This window comes from Armigeres subalbatus, chromosome 1 (genome assembly GCF_024139115.2).
Source record: "Armigeres subalbatus isolate Guangzhou_Male chromosome 1, GZ_Asu_2, whole genome shotgun sequence".
Classification (NCBI taxonomy): Eukaryota; Metazoa; Arthropoda; class Insecta; order Diptera; family Culicidae; genus Armigeres; species Armigeres subalbatus.
In genome coordinates this window covers 250,038,603-250,052,556 of record NC_085139.1, presented here as the reverse complement: position 1 = coordinate 250,052,556, position 13,954 = coordinate 250,038,603, and the positions used below count along the sequence as shown (strand labels likewise).

At 38.7% G+C, this 13,954-nt stretch overlaps 1 protein-coding gene across 1 annotated transcript; it reads right to left on the bottom strand.

Annotated features, from left to right (window-relative positions):
• Positions 1-10,800: 10,800 nt before the first annotated feature.
• LOC134207189 (uncharacterized) lies at positions 10,801-12,986 on the bottom strand. Its single transcript, XM_062682913.1, has one exon. It carries the CDS (start codon positions 12,984-12,986, stop codon positions 10,866-10,868), a length of 2,121 nt encoding a protein of 706 aa, XP_062538897.1. The 3' UTR covers positions 10,801-10,865.
• Between the last annotated feature and the right edge of the window lie 968 nt (positions 12,987-13,954).

Here is a 13,954-nt window from a genome sequence, read left to right as displayed (position 1 = left end):
CAAGCAAAAATCGATATGGATACAATGGATCACAGGCTGACAGTTGTGTCAATCCACTTGAAATAGCGGGTGGGCTCCGTCCCGTAAAATCATGGCAAGTCTTGGGGTATGCCGTTCCAATCCAGCGCGTTTGGCTTACCCAACTAGATGAGAATAGATACAGTTGATTCCTTCGTGGCTTATGCCTCTGTGTATTATGTCTGGATTTGACCCAACAAATATGAATTAAAGCTAAAGCCACCAACAACGCAACGGAGGAAATAGTGCTGAACTTAATCGAGAAGTAAATACAGGTAAACTTCGATATAACGTACATATCGATTTCAAGTTTGTACGTTATATCGAATTGTACGTTATATAGAAACATGAGTAATCATCCTTATTTTACACTACATAAATGTTGTACTATCATGTACTTTATAGGCTTTATGGGCGTTGCTAAGAAAAATGACCCGAGGAATTGTATTCGTCATTTTATTTCTATATAAAGTACAGGAAATAAGAGGCTGAGAGGCACTGGAAACATATAGCTTGCTTTTCGTTGCACCGTTTGTTTGATTTATTGAGTATCCGCGATCTTTAGTGGATTTACACTAGGGCACGATGGGGCACGTGACTCGCTAAATTGAATATTTTCATAAATATTTAATTATATACGTCAATATTATTCTGAAAAAAAAGCTGATATCACGGTAATTTATATCAATTTTATTCGAAATTCCGATGGAATTTCTAGAGAAGTTCCTGAATAAAAGTCTGGAGAATTTTATGATTTTCACATCGGAAATTCCTTTGATAGGGGAAAATACCTATTCTTGGCAGTCTAAGACATTCGCCAAATTGAATGATAAAAATAATGAATAATTACACTAAAACACAGGTATAGTTCAACTGGTATACATTCGTATGCTCTTCCTTTGATGATTGGTGTTCACTTAATATAATATCTTTTACCACAAACTTAGTAAATTTAATATAAAGTAACAGGTCAAAGTTTCTTCTATTGGCATAGCAATTTCTATTATCAGCAATGATTTTGCTCCCTTCAGCAACTAGACATGGAAGCAGAAAACTAGTAATGTATTGGTGCCAGATGCTGGTTGTTTATATCCTCTAGTAGTAAAATTCATTCATAATAATCGGCCGCACGCTCATATCGCTTCACTCAATTTTGGAAGAAATTTTATTAATTATCAAACCTGGCTTAAAACAAAACATGAATTTTAGCTTTGGCATCAATTTTATAGGCAAAAACATTTAAACACATTGTAAAACAAATTTTACCCCTTATGCGGCCAACAAAAAACAGACGTGAATGGCAGATAGGGAGCCCGTGTACCAAGATATTGACAATTTCATAACTTTTACCATTTTTAACCTATTTGAATAATGTTGGCCATTTTGGAGAAGGGAACTTACATACTTTTCGTCCGCTGCCAAGATTTACATCTTTTGTCTTTTGTAATGCCTTAGAGTCTTCACGCGTAAGCAAAAGTCTATCAACCAGTTTCAAATATACAACTTGCTCTTTACGGTCCTTAGATTTGAAGGTCCTTACATGATATGTTTGTTTCACCAAAATATTGCGAGAACAGAGAAAACTTCTATTTTTGCGGAGCAAAGAAGAAGAAGAAGACTGAGTGTCGGAAACTTCAAATGACATGCACTGTGCGAAAAGTGTAGATATTCCTTGATATCAAGAATATTCGAAAAGTCTAAAATGCTTCAAAATCGCTCAAAAACGCTCCGGAATGCCTTTAAAGTACCATAAAATTTATTTAAAATATATAGCGGCATGTAACACTCGTTTGAAGTTACATATTTCCTTTGATTTCAATAATCAACATTCACACCGAAAAAATCAACCAACATTATTTTCCGTGCATCAAGTGATTTGACGTTTGCGGAACAACTTTCCGACGGTCGACCGTCGGACCCTTGTTCGAATCTTCTCGCAATAATCATGGGGGTTGTGTACAACGACGTAAACTATGTAAAACCAAATCTATACACATAAGATTGAGCTGGAGCCACCTCATTCGTACACTACGTTTCACAGTCGAATAATTGATAATACCCTAAAAGTAGGCAATTATTGAAATGCGCTATGTAGGAACGGGAATGGTTATGATTTTTTTGATGAGCTTAGAAAGTATTAAAGTTGCAAAAGGAAAACGGTTCTGTCAGCCACATAAGGCTTAAAATACTACGGTGTGGCTATCACTTTTGATATAATTCATGGTCTGAGTAAAATCTGAATAGAAGCATTTGTATTCTAACACTTTTTAAAATAAATGCCAACGCCGGATATTTTGTTCGTAGTTTTGCTAAAATCAAATCACATGGAATTGTGCGTGGTATTTTTCTTAGCGTGTGTTTGATATGCTCACAAACACATTCTCTCCCTCTATTCCAAAGTGTGCTGCTGTCAAAGAAAACGAACAGTCCCGATTTTATTTAGTGAAATATAGAGCAAATATTGCTTAAATTTGCTCTTTGTGGTGATAATCAAGTGGTGATAAAGTGTAAAAAGTAGTTTACGTGCTTAATTTGTCGTGTCATACGCAATAAAGAGAAGAAACAGGCGATCCAAAAAAGTAAGTAACAGTTTGCTATTCGTGCGCTGCTTTCTTTGGCAATGCAATAATGGCAAGGATTTCGTAGGTGCAAATTTGTTTCGGTGATTAACACATCAAATCTTGCTACTTTTACACAAACAACTTATTCAAATGAAAGCTTAGACTTGAAATTGTGTGATTGAATCAAAATTATGTTCATAAATAGTGTATGTTTGCTGGAAAACGCAAATATTTTTTAGGGTGCCAACAACTGTCGCACCCTGCCAATGCCGTATTCTACCCTATTTTTTTCAGAGATTCCTTTAGGAATTCTTCTCTTCAATTAAAACATACAAAATACCTGAATTCTATCCGATAATTTGTTGGATTTATTCTTCCAGAAATTTTAATACTTCCTTGAAGGAATTTTCAACAAAATGTTTGAAGGAATTTTTGATGGAATTTTCAACGAAAAAGTCAAAGATTTCCTAAAGGGATATGCCAAGAAATTCCAAACGGCATTTCCAAACTATTTCCCAAAGAATGCCTAAAAAATCAAAAGAATTCTCCGAAGCATTTTCCGCTGGTATTACCGAAAAACATTCCTGAGAAATGTTTAAAGAAATTCTGGAAATTCTGAATAAAATTCCAGAGGAATTTCCGAAGAAATTTCTGAAAGAGTTGCTGAAAAAACTGAGGAATATGCAAAGTAATTTCCTGCAGAAAGATCTGAAATATTTGCTGGAGAAAGTTCTAAACGAATTTCTGGAGGACTTTTTAGAAAATCCTGTTTTTTTTTTATTTTTATTAACGTCTTTTTTTAATTTAGAAATTAAGTTCGACGCTAACAGGAATTTCTGAAGAAATTTCCTAAGGTATTTGCGAAAGAATCTCCATAGGGATTTCCGGTGGAATTCCTGAAGGAACTCTTAAATGAATTCCTAAAAAGTAAATCTAAAGCAACTTCCGAAGAAATTCCTAAGCGAATTTTCAAAACCTTAAAAATTTTCCGAAGGAATTTGTAAAGGAATTCCAGAACGAATCTCCAAAGGATTTTTTGAAGGAATATCCGAAAGAATTACCAAAATATTTTCCGTAGATCTTTCTAAAGGAGTTTCGGAAGGTTTTATCGGATAATGTTTAAAAGGAATTCGTAAATATATTTCTAAATGATTGATTCGCAGAATTTCCTAAAGAATTCCAGGAAGAAGTTTTGAATTCCGAAGGAACTCATTAGGTAGATTCTGAAGTAATTCTTAAAATTCATTCTTTTCGAAGAAAATGATTTTTAGATTTATTTCCGAAGTTGTTTCCGGATGATTTTTCAAAGAAATCCCAGCTAGTTAACCTGTCTTTAGAGCCCCGGCCTTCCTCGCAGCACTGCACCACTCTTTCCTTCCTCGTCTTCCTTCCTTCCTTCTGTGGCTGTGTGGGCTTACCGGTGGTATCGCCGGGTGGCTTGGAGATCTTCCTCGCTTCTTGCTTCGTTACAACTCGACCAATAAGAAGGGCGATCGACTTTCAGCAGATTGGGATTGGGCCGGATTGGGCCGACTACGGAACCAGGGAATTACGGCGGTTCTTGCTGGGGTTTTCAACGTAAAGACCGTGGGGTTGTCCTCAACGCCTTCTCTTGTCCCAAGTATTTTCTCTCTACTCTTCAACATCCAACTTTGGTAACATTGTAACTTTGTAACATCCGTTCGCTTCAAAATATTTTGGAATAGTGACCGCATCCCAGGGTCATAACCTCCTTTGTCAAGTCAGTGACCTCGTCTCATAGTATCAACCCAATTACGCCCTCCCTCCTTAATGGCTACTTAACGAAGGTTCTTCTGGCCTTCTGGTGTTAGGTTGGAGGACTATGGTGAGTGGTTGGATGCGGTCTTATAGGGTGGTGGAGGCAAATCATGCCCTGCTCTACTGCAGTTGCTAAAGTACTGGGAAAACCTACGAGATGAGTTTTACCTGCCATTCACAAACAATTAACGCATTAGACTACATTGTCAAGAATTTCTCGGAAACACTCACCACTTTTATTCTAGAATTTTTTGAACAATTCCTGGGATGATTTCTAAAAGTGTTGCTCAAGGAGTTTCCGAAGGGGGTCCAGAGGTCTTAGGATTTTCTTGGAAGAAATTGAAGAAAGAATGCAATGTGAAAGTATTGACCTAATGTGTAAGGGAAATTCCGAAAGAATTCCTGGAAAAAATTTCGAAGGAATTACTGGATTAATTTCGGGAATATGTTTTGAAGTAATCCCTTCGGGAATTGCCGGACTTCCTGAAGGAATATCCGAAGGAATTCCTGTAGAAATCTAGGAACTTCTTCGCAAATTCTATTTCGAGTTCCTTCCTGAATACCTTTAGGAATTGCTTGAAAATATATTCAGGAAACTCCTTCGGAGATTCTTTTAAGAATTCTTTTAAAAATACCATTGGACATTCTTTAAAATATTCTTCCAGAAATTACTTTACAAATTAGTTTCGAAAATTTATTTAGTGACGAATTTCGCGCCAACTCGACCAGCGGTTGGCAGCACCATCTCAGAATCGAATGAAACTTGGTGAGCATGAAGATATGGTATTTCTAAGCCACTCTGCATACTTAGTTTTTCAAAAATTGTCAAGAGTAACATTTGATGAGGGCCTAATTTTTTTTCATGGATTTTTATAAATCGATGTTACTCTAAAATGACAAGACCTACAAAAAGTGTTGTATGGCCAACTGTCGTGAAATTCCCAGAAGTTTTTGGAAAAATATCTGAAAAATAAAATACTGATTTCTACACTGAAAAAAAAGAGTTTTAAAATTAAAATCGATATCACAAAAACCTCATCTCAGAAATCGATGAAATTTTTTCTGCAGATAGGTATTTTAATTATCTAACTTTTCTGGGAATAATGTTCCTGTGACATATTTAAGGAAAAAAAGTTTTTCTAACAAAAACTTTTTTCATGTCAATATTGAGTGAAAATTTATCAGCGTGTTTCATGCCTCCAGCGCCAATTATAGGTTCAGCAGCCTATCATCAACCAACGACACATTTTGGAAGTATAAAAATTTGTTTATGAAGCAATTTAGCATAATCTAACATTAATGTGGACCAACATTTGGAAAGGGCGTATATTTTCCTAGATTGCTTATATCAATGTTACACACAAATGACCAGATTTACAAAATTGTGATGTTTGATGGACTATTGTAAATTTGTCTGAACTATGAAGTCTGAAACATAAAAGAGCGTTTCGTTCACCGGGAAAATAAATTAATGAATGTAAAGATTAAAATTGGTTTAGCAAAAAAAATTGGAGGTCGATTTTTTTAATCAGATAAACATTTTGATTCCAAACGATGAAGCTCGGTAGGTAATTTCATTAAGGGGATTACCGGTAAACGCACTTTTAAAGAATAATAAATTTTCCGCATTTTTTAAATTTTTTCTTCAATTTTATTTGTTATTACACCTAATTCTTATTTCTACTTGAATACTCATTAATTTGTAAACTTAGTCGAACAATTCAAAGACTTTTGGGTCTTCATCTGAGTTGGAATATTCTTAACCAGGATTTTATTATGAGCGATTATTATAAAAGAATGAAGCTTTTGTGTGCCAATTATAGTTTTTGCTTTTTTGAAAAGTTCATCAAACTCTTGTTGAGTACCGTCGTCTGGAGTGACAATGGGTCCAATGGGGGTGAGAATGGGTCACTGTTTCAACTACTTAGAATGCTTGTAGAATGGATGTATCTGAGGACAAGAAGACAAAAATATAAGAGACCTTTTTGAACGATTTTGCTCTACGCCCTCCATGCTCGCGGTGAGAGAGACTTCTGATTAATAAAGTTAACGTTTTCTAATTAACCGTTTCTTTTAAAGTAAACTTCGAATGGATGTATTGTTGCCTGGGAATTATTCCAACCTTGAGCAGCATTTTGGATAATGAATGAATAATTTTCAGAGAAATCTAACTGTACAAGTGTATTGCTGTTTGCAAATAATGTCATAAGTTATAAGTTTATCAATTTTTTCAATAAAATACGATACAAAATCATCTACAGGCTTTATAACGGTTTCTAAATTACACCGTTCAGTGGTTAGCCTTTGCTGAAAAACAACATCCTCTTTTCCACTATTACAATTAAATATCACTTCAGTTTCGTTTCGGCAACATTGCCCGTTTTCAAAGTAATTATTTTTTTGTAATTGTTTTTAAGTTAATTCGATACAAAAAGTCAAATAAAACACAAACCCTTTTCAAATGTTGGTCCACAATTATGTTAGATTATGCTAATTTGCTTCCCAAACAAATTTTTATACGTCCAAAATGTGTCGTTGGTTGATGATAGGCTGCTGAACCTATAATTGGCACTGTAGGCATAAAACACGCTGATAAATTTTAACTCAATATGGACATGAAAAAAGTTTTTGTTAGAAAATCTTTTTTTCCTTAAATATGTCACAGGAACATTATTCCCAGAAAAGTTGGATAATTGAAATACCTATCTGCAAAATTTCATCGATTTCTGAGATGAGGTTTTTTTTGTAATATCGATTTTAATTTTTTTTAAACTAATTTTTTTCAGTGTAGAAATATTTTTCCTAAAAACTTCTGGGAATTTCATGACAGTCCGCCATACAACACTTTTTTGTAAGTATTGTCCTTTTAGAGTTACATCGACTTATAAAAAATCCATGAAAAAAAATTAGGCCCTCATCAAATGTTACTCTTGACAATTTTTGAAAAACTAAGTATGCAAGGTGGCTTAGAAATACCATATCTTTATGCCCACCAAGTTTCATTCGATTCTGAGATGGTGCTGCCAGCCCCATAGAAGGGTTGGCGCGAAATTCGTCTAGTTTCTTTTAATCCCTTCATGATTCATTCAATCAGATTTTTTTTAAGAATTAATTCGGAGATTCTTTTTAAAACTATTTTAGAATTTCCTACAGGAATTTCTCTACAAAATTCACCAGAAATTATTTTGGGAGTTGCTCCAGGAATATCTTCTAAGATTAATTTTAGAATAATCTGGTACGCATTTCAAGCCTGGATCTACAATACCATTACTTCACTCGACATTAGCTGACTTAGACCTGAAAACAACCCGTTATCAATTCTGACTTTGACTAATATGAACTAGACACGCCTAAAACCTCATTAACTCAATATGATCCAATACCTCGGGAGAATTCTGAGGATAGTGCAAAGTGGGGAAAACAGTAATTAAAGCCTCTAGCTGATAAAATTAGACTCCATACAATTATGCCATCCCTACATGAATGATCATAACGATTTAGTAAATTATTTTGTAATAACTACCAAAATTAAAATTATTTTTCAAAGTGTACGTTATAACGGGGAAAATGTACGCTATATCGAGTGACGTTATATCGAGTGTACGTTATATCGGGGGTACGTTATATCGAAGATTACCTGTATAACACTTTAATAAACATAAAAAAGCAACGGAGGAAAACTCTTTTGCTATGAGAGGTTTGAAATGGTCAACACAGGTTCAGATTACGGATAGACTGGACTGTGACAAAGCGGAGAAGAGCACACACATTGTTCCCTTCTCCTTCCATAGTAGCACAATGGCACTAGATTTTGTACTCGACGATAGAGTGGTAGAAAGGAGGACAGATAAGCGCGCCAGAGAACGCCTAAAGGCGTCGGGAAAGCGCAGGCAAGGAGAGCACAACGGTTGCAAACTAGGATGAAAAGCGTAAGAAGATGCTAAGGGCGACACAAGCCAGTCGGCCACCGGAGACGGTAAGCCGACCCGACCAAGAGAAACAGCTGACGGACGGTCCCTGGCAAACTGTAGTCAGGAAATCGAAGAAGGAGAAAGCATAGGCTGACCATACGTACCGTATTCAACAGGACAGTCCCGTTTTTTAGATCTTTCTGTGCTGTCCCGTCGTAATCTAAAAAATCCGCAATTTGTCTCGTTTTTTCATTGATTCTTCCAAAATCCAGAGCTACAAAATATTATTCAAACAAATTCAATATTTTAGCCAGGAATCTAAAATCAAATGCCTATATAGAAAATGTTTGTGGTATCTTTATTAAAGAAATTTGCATCACAAGGCTGGCTCATCTCTCAACAAAGAAAGTGGACGAAACCCATAAAAAATGTGATAGTCTTTCTGAATAATTCGGGACCAAATTGCGATTTGGGCGTAACTTATTTTGTAAACAAACATTGTTCTATTGATTGCGTAGATTGCAAGCGTTTTTCTCCAAAACTAATTCCCTTACCTGATAGAGGAAAGCCTATTCTATTGGATGCATACCGTGGTTTCCTTAGAAAATGCTTACTTTAGCAGGAATTCGCCTTCCAATGTTTGTCGCATTTATGTTCTGAATTTTTGCCTTTCTAGTATTTTTTTCTTCTTAAAGCTATTTTTTCTTAGCTTTTTAATGCCCAAAACCGGCCTTAGCAGGGTACTTTGGCTATTGTTTGTTTTTTCAATTATTCAGAATTGGAAAAGTTTTTTATATTGTTCAATAATAAAATCCTTAATGCATGTCTAAAAGAAGATTAAAATAAAATTCCAAAATTTCACTTTTTTTAATATTGAGAGATGCGTAGTTTTCTGTTCCTTCGTGTTTTGTCCTCGTCCATTTGAAGAGTGAAATATTTGTAGTTTAGTAGTTTTCCACAACAAACTTAATACAATAGAAGGTTAATGATTCATTCTAAAATATTTCTAATTTCTTACACGGAAAATGGAAATAAAGCCCATAAATTTTGAAATATCCACAGCTTTTTAATTTAATCACAAAGTTTTTACATGTCCCGTTTTTCAAGCGCGTTTGTCCCGTTTTTGCACCGAAATGATCTGGTCAGCCTAAGAAAGCAGCAACCACGCGCCAGACGAGAGCCATGGAGAAGGGAAAAGCGCTGCTTATAAAAACAGAGAATGAGCGCTACGCCGATGTACTCCAGGCGATGTAGTGTGCCAAGAAGCTGCCGGACCTCGGTAAAGAGCGGATGAGAGTGGGCGAGATAATCATTGTTCTAAGAAAGAACTCATGCGAGAGCGGTACCTCATATGAAGCGCTAGTCCATGAAGGCTTTGGTAAGGATGTAGAAGTGAGGGCTCCACACAGCGAGGCCACCCTCAAATGTAAGCAGCTGGACGAGCAACCTGTGTAGGCGGTGCGTCAAAGATGGTCATAAAGCTTATACGTATGACAAAACAGCATCATGGATCGTGCACATTATATGCAACCAAGATCCAGGCGAACAACCACACCATGTGTGAGTCTGCTTGCCCGTTGAATATAAATATGACATAGCCGTACAAGTAACAAGCTCAATCTAAACCATTATGCGGCCACCCAGCAGTTGCTGTGGCAAGCACGGACGTCGCTATCCTAGCAGACCCGTATCGCATCCCCGCGGATAACGGGAGCTGTATAGCAGACGGTTCCAGATCATCCGCTATTTGTACGACAGTGCAGAATACAAGAGCGGAGGTTGCGGATATGTCGAAGTCTAATGGAGTGTATTACTGCTACTACAGCTGCTATGACCCAGCAAGGTAGCTGATAGACCAATTCACTCAGATGCTCGATCGGCTGACATCAGCCCTGGTGGGTCGCAAGCCAGACTTGAATACGTGAGCGACAGAGTGGGGAGGCCGCTGTACTAACTGGAGAGGGCAAACACTGCTAGGGTCCTGGCCAAGCTGGGTGTCGTGCTGGGCAACGACAACTCCCAAGGTACCTTCATGTGAAACGGAGTGGAATCGATAATACACTTAACATCCAGTCTAAGTATAGCCGGTCAGCTGAAGTGGAGGGTTGACGATAGTTACTCTCACAATGATCATTTGGCTATCCGCTACAGGATACGCTGCGAAGCAAGGAAAGAATGCCGGAGAGCTACTCCCACAACCCGTGCTTTGAAGGTCGCCCATTTCGACAGTGGAACCTTCAGTGAAACGATAGACTACCACTCGAACCCGAGAAGAATACGATAAACAGGGCATGTGCAATAATGCTAAGCCCAACTCTGCAAAGATGCAGTTCGCTTCAAATCCGGTTGATAAAAGAAAGCATTGTGTACATCAAGCTTTGTTAGCAGACCTACGGTTTTGCAAGCATGGGGCAAATATGGAGGGATGTGGTTGTGAATGGATCATTAAGGCGTGACATTGTTGATTAAAGTTCTCTGTTCACATGCGTGGAGATACGTTCGGAATGCTTAGCTCAGGTAAACGCAGTATACTATTTTAATCATATTATTTATACTGTAAAATTGCCCTTACCCTAATCGCTTCGACTTCGATACCCTACGACAAAACCTGCGACGCGCGGATCAGCTCCGACTGCCGCGTCTGCCGCAGGAACTCGGACGGCCTTAGATTGTGCGAGTACTCCACCCCGGGCACGATCTCCTCTTCCTGCTTGGATGGTTTCGGTATCAGCACCGGGTGGATACTTTCCCGGGATTGCTGCCGGTCCGGTCTGATCCGCGGCAGGGACTTGGTGAGGTAATCCGCCGGCGGTAGTGGTGGTGGGGCAGGGGCGGCTTCACTTTTCTGCGTGACAAGCCGAGGTCGGGCGACGTAGCCGGGTTCGGATTTTACCGTTGCCGAGGGGTTGGCCGATCGACGGATCAGACTCGGTACCGGGGATTGACTGTCGGATGGCGTGCTGGAAGGTTGCCGGAGTGGGAGCGGTTTCGGTTGCGGTGTAGGGGCTTGCTGACTGCGGGCCTGGCTGTACTCTTCGTAATACTGGTGACGCGACAGGAGTGGCGGGTTATATCGGGATTGCTGGTTGTCGCTGATTCGCTCTTGAGGGTAGTCGTCTGGTTCTGGCATGTAGCGAGATTGCCGGTAGTCGGAATGTCTTTCGGGACGATAACTGTATTGCTGGGACTCTGACTCGCGTGGTTGGTATTGATAGTGTTGCTGTCTCGAATGTATGTAATTGCGTTCGTGTTGACGTTGGAGCTGCTCTTGTAGATATGGGTCTTCTTGTTCAATCACAGGGGATTGTGCGCGATTAACCATCATGGTTTGCCGGTTGTATCTGGGTTCAGAGAAATCGTTATATGGACTCTGTCGGTCAGTATTGTCATTACTTTGCTCATTGTACCGTGTGGCCAAATGACCATTTCTTGTGCTCAACTGATTTTCATCGGCATCCGGCTGTTCTGAGGTCACGCTCTCGGCAAACGTTCGGGTCGTTCCTGTATGTTGAGTTATTGGAACCATCATTCTTCTGAATGCGAAGTATGATGTCATTCTACTCATGTCAGACTTGATTTCGGCCAGTGATAGTTTGTAGGTATTGGGCATGTGCCAAAGAACGATAACTTGCAAAAGCACGCTGAGTACGATCATTGAAATAAAATGTGCCGCAATGACTTCTTTATGGTCATCGGCTATGATGGAAGCCGAGTCAAGCCCAAATAGCCTTTCATCAGTGACCGCAAAGTACTGCAACAATGCGATTCCTATCAACTCCAAAATTGATCCAATCGCCAGAAAAGACTCGTTGAAGTTCAAAGAGGACACTTCCAAAATATTGATCGCTGGTATGACCAGGGATGCTCCAATAAATATGTAAAACACCAAAAGTGATGCACCTACGTGTGTTGTCCCGGAATCCGTTGAATAGAAAGCTATTGCCAAAATTAGTCCAACTGTATGGAGGACGGATGCACCAACAAACACTATCTTGGGACTCAATACTATCATCGCAAGAATACCCAACAAAGATCCCGCCGTCATAAACCAAAAGGTAGAATAGCCATAACTGACGTCAAACATAACTGTATTATAAGCTATCGTGTACGACACGAATATCCAATAGAAAGCTATAAATCCTTGCAACTTAGTAAAGATCATGTAGAACATCCACAGATTGTGGAAATTCTTTCCAGTCGCGGCTCCGCCCATAATAATCTGCTCCGTCGATGAGTTCCACTGCTTCGAGCCTGTTCCATTCGCCTGCACCGGTTGAGTCGTGAAATTATTATACAGATTCCGTCCCTCGTTTCGTCCCATCAGCTTCCCACTTTCGTGGGCAATATCCGTGTCGAAGTCCAACGGTTTCTTGTAGTCGACGATTCCCTCCCGCTGTAACATTTCAATGATCGCTACCAACATGACCGTGAAAATGGCCACCGTCATCAAGCAAATCGAAAAGTTTGTGTGTATCGTTTCGTTCACCGTGGTTAAGCTGGGAAACCACACGGAACTATCGTTCAGGAAGATTGTCGAGGTGGCACCGATTCCCGCCAGGAACCAGAAGTAGCACGAGCCCATGTAGAGCGCACGCCAGCGTCCAGGGGCACGGATGTGGCAAAAACTGAGGCCCGGAATCAGCGTCAAACCGAGGCCACACGCCCCGAGGTAGATGGCGGGGATGGCGTCTGAAAATAATAGAACAAAATTACACATATTTAGCACATTATATGGATTTTCTAAAACTGTAAATTTTCTAAAGGAAAAGTAAAAAAAAATGTTATAAAAAAAATTAAAATATTCCCGAGCCGTTTTTTATACGAAGTATTCAACTATTCGTTTTACCAGGATAAACATAGTTACCTACTTAATCAATATTGAGATATGAAATACAGTCGCCTCTCCACATCACGATACTGAAGGGACCATCGAGATCAAGATCGAGGAATGGAAGGAAAATTGGAATATTTACTAGATCGAAAAACGAGCAATTGGTAATGTTTTCAACATAATCGAGAGTAGACGTAGATAAATGGAAAAACGCCAAAGTTGTTCCAATTTTGAAGCCGGACAAAAATCCAGCTGAGGCTTCTAGTTATCGCCCAATCAGTTTGCTTTCTTCAATAAGCAAACTGTTTGAAAAGATTATTTTAAATAGAATGATGGTTCATATTAATGACAATTCTATTTTTGCTGATGAGCAATTTGGTTTTCGCCATGGGCATTCAACCACTCATCAGTTATTAAGAGTTACGAACTTAATTCGGCTCAACAAATCTGAAGGATATTCGACTGGAGTTGCTCTTCTTGATATAGAGAAAGCATTTGACAGTGTTTGGCATGAAGGCTTGATTGTAAAATTGATGAATTTTAATTTTCCTCTGTACATCATTAAACTGATCCAAAATTATTTATCAGATCGTTTCAGTGCAGGTAAACTATCAGAATACTAAATCTGATAGATTACCGGTAAGGGCTGGTGTCCCCCAAGGCAGCATACTGGGGCCCATATTGTATAACATTTTTACTTCTGACTTACCTGATTTACCACCAGGGTGTCAAAAATCTTTGTTTGCAGATGACACGGGCCTTTCAGCCAAAGGGCGAAGCCTTCGTGTCATTTGTAGTAGATTTCAAAAAAGTTTGGATATTTTCTCCACTTACTTGCAAAAATGGAAAATTTC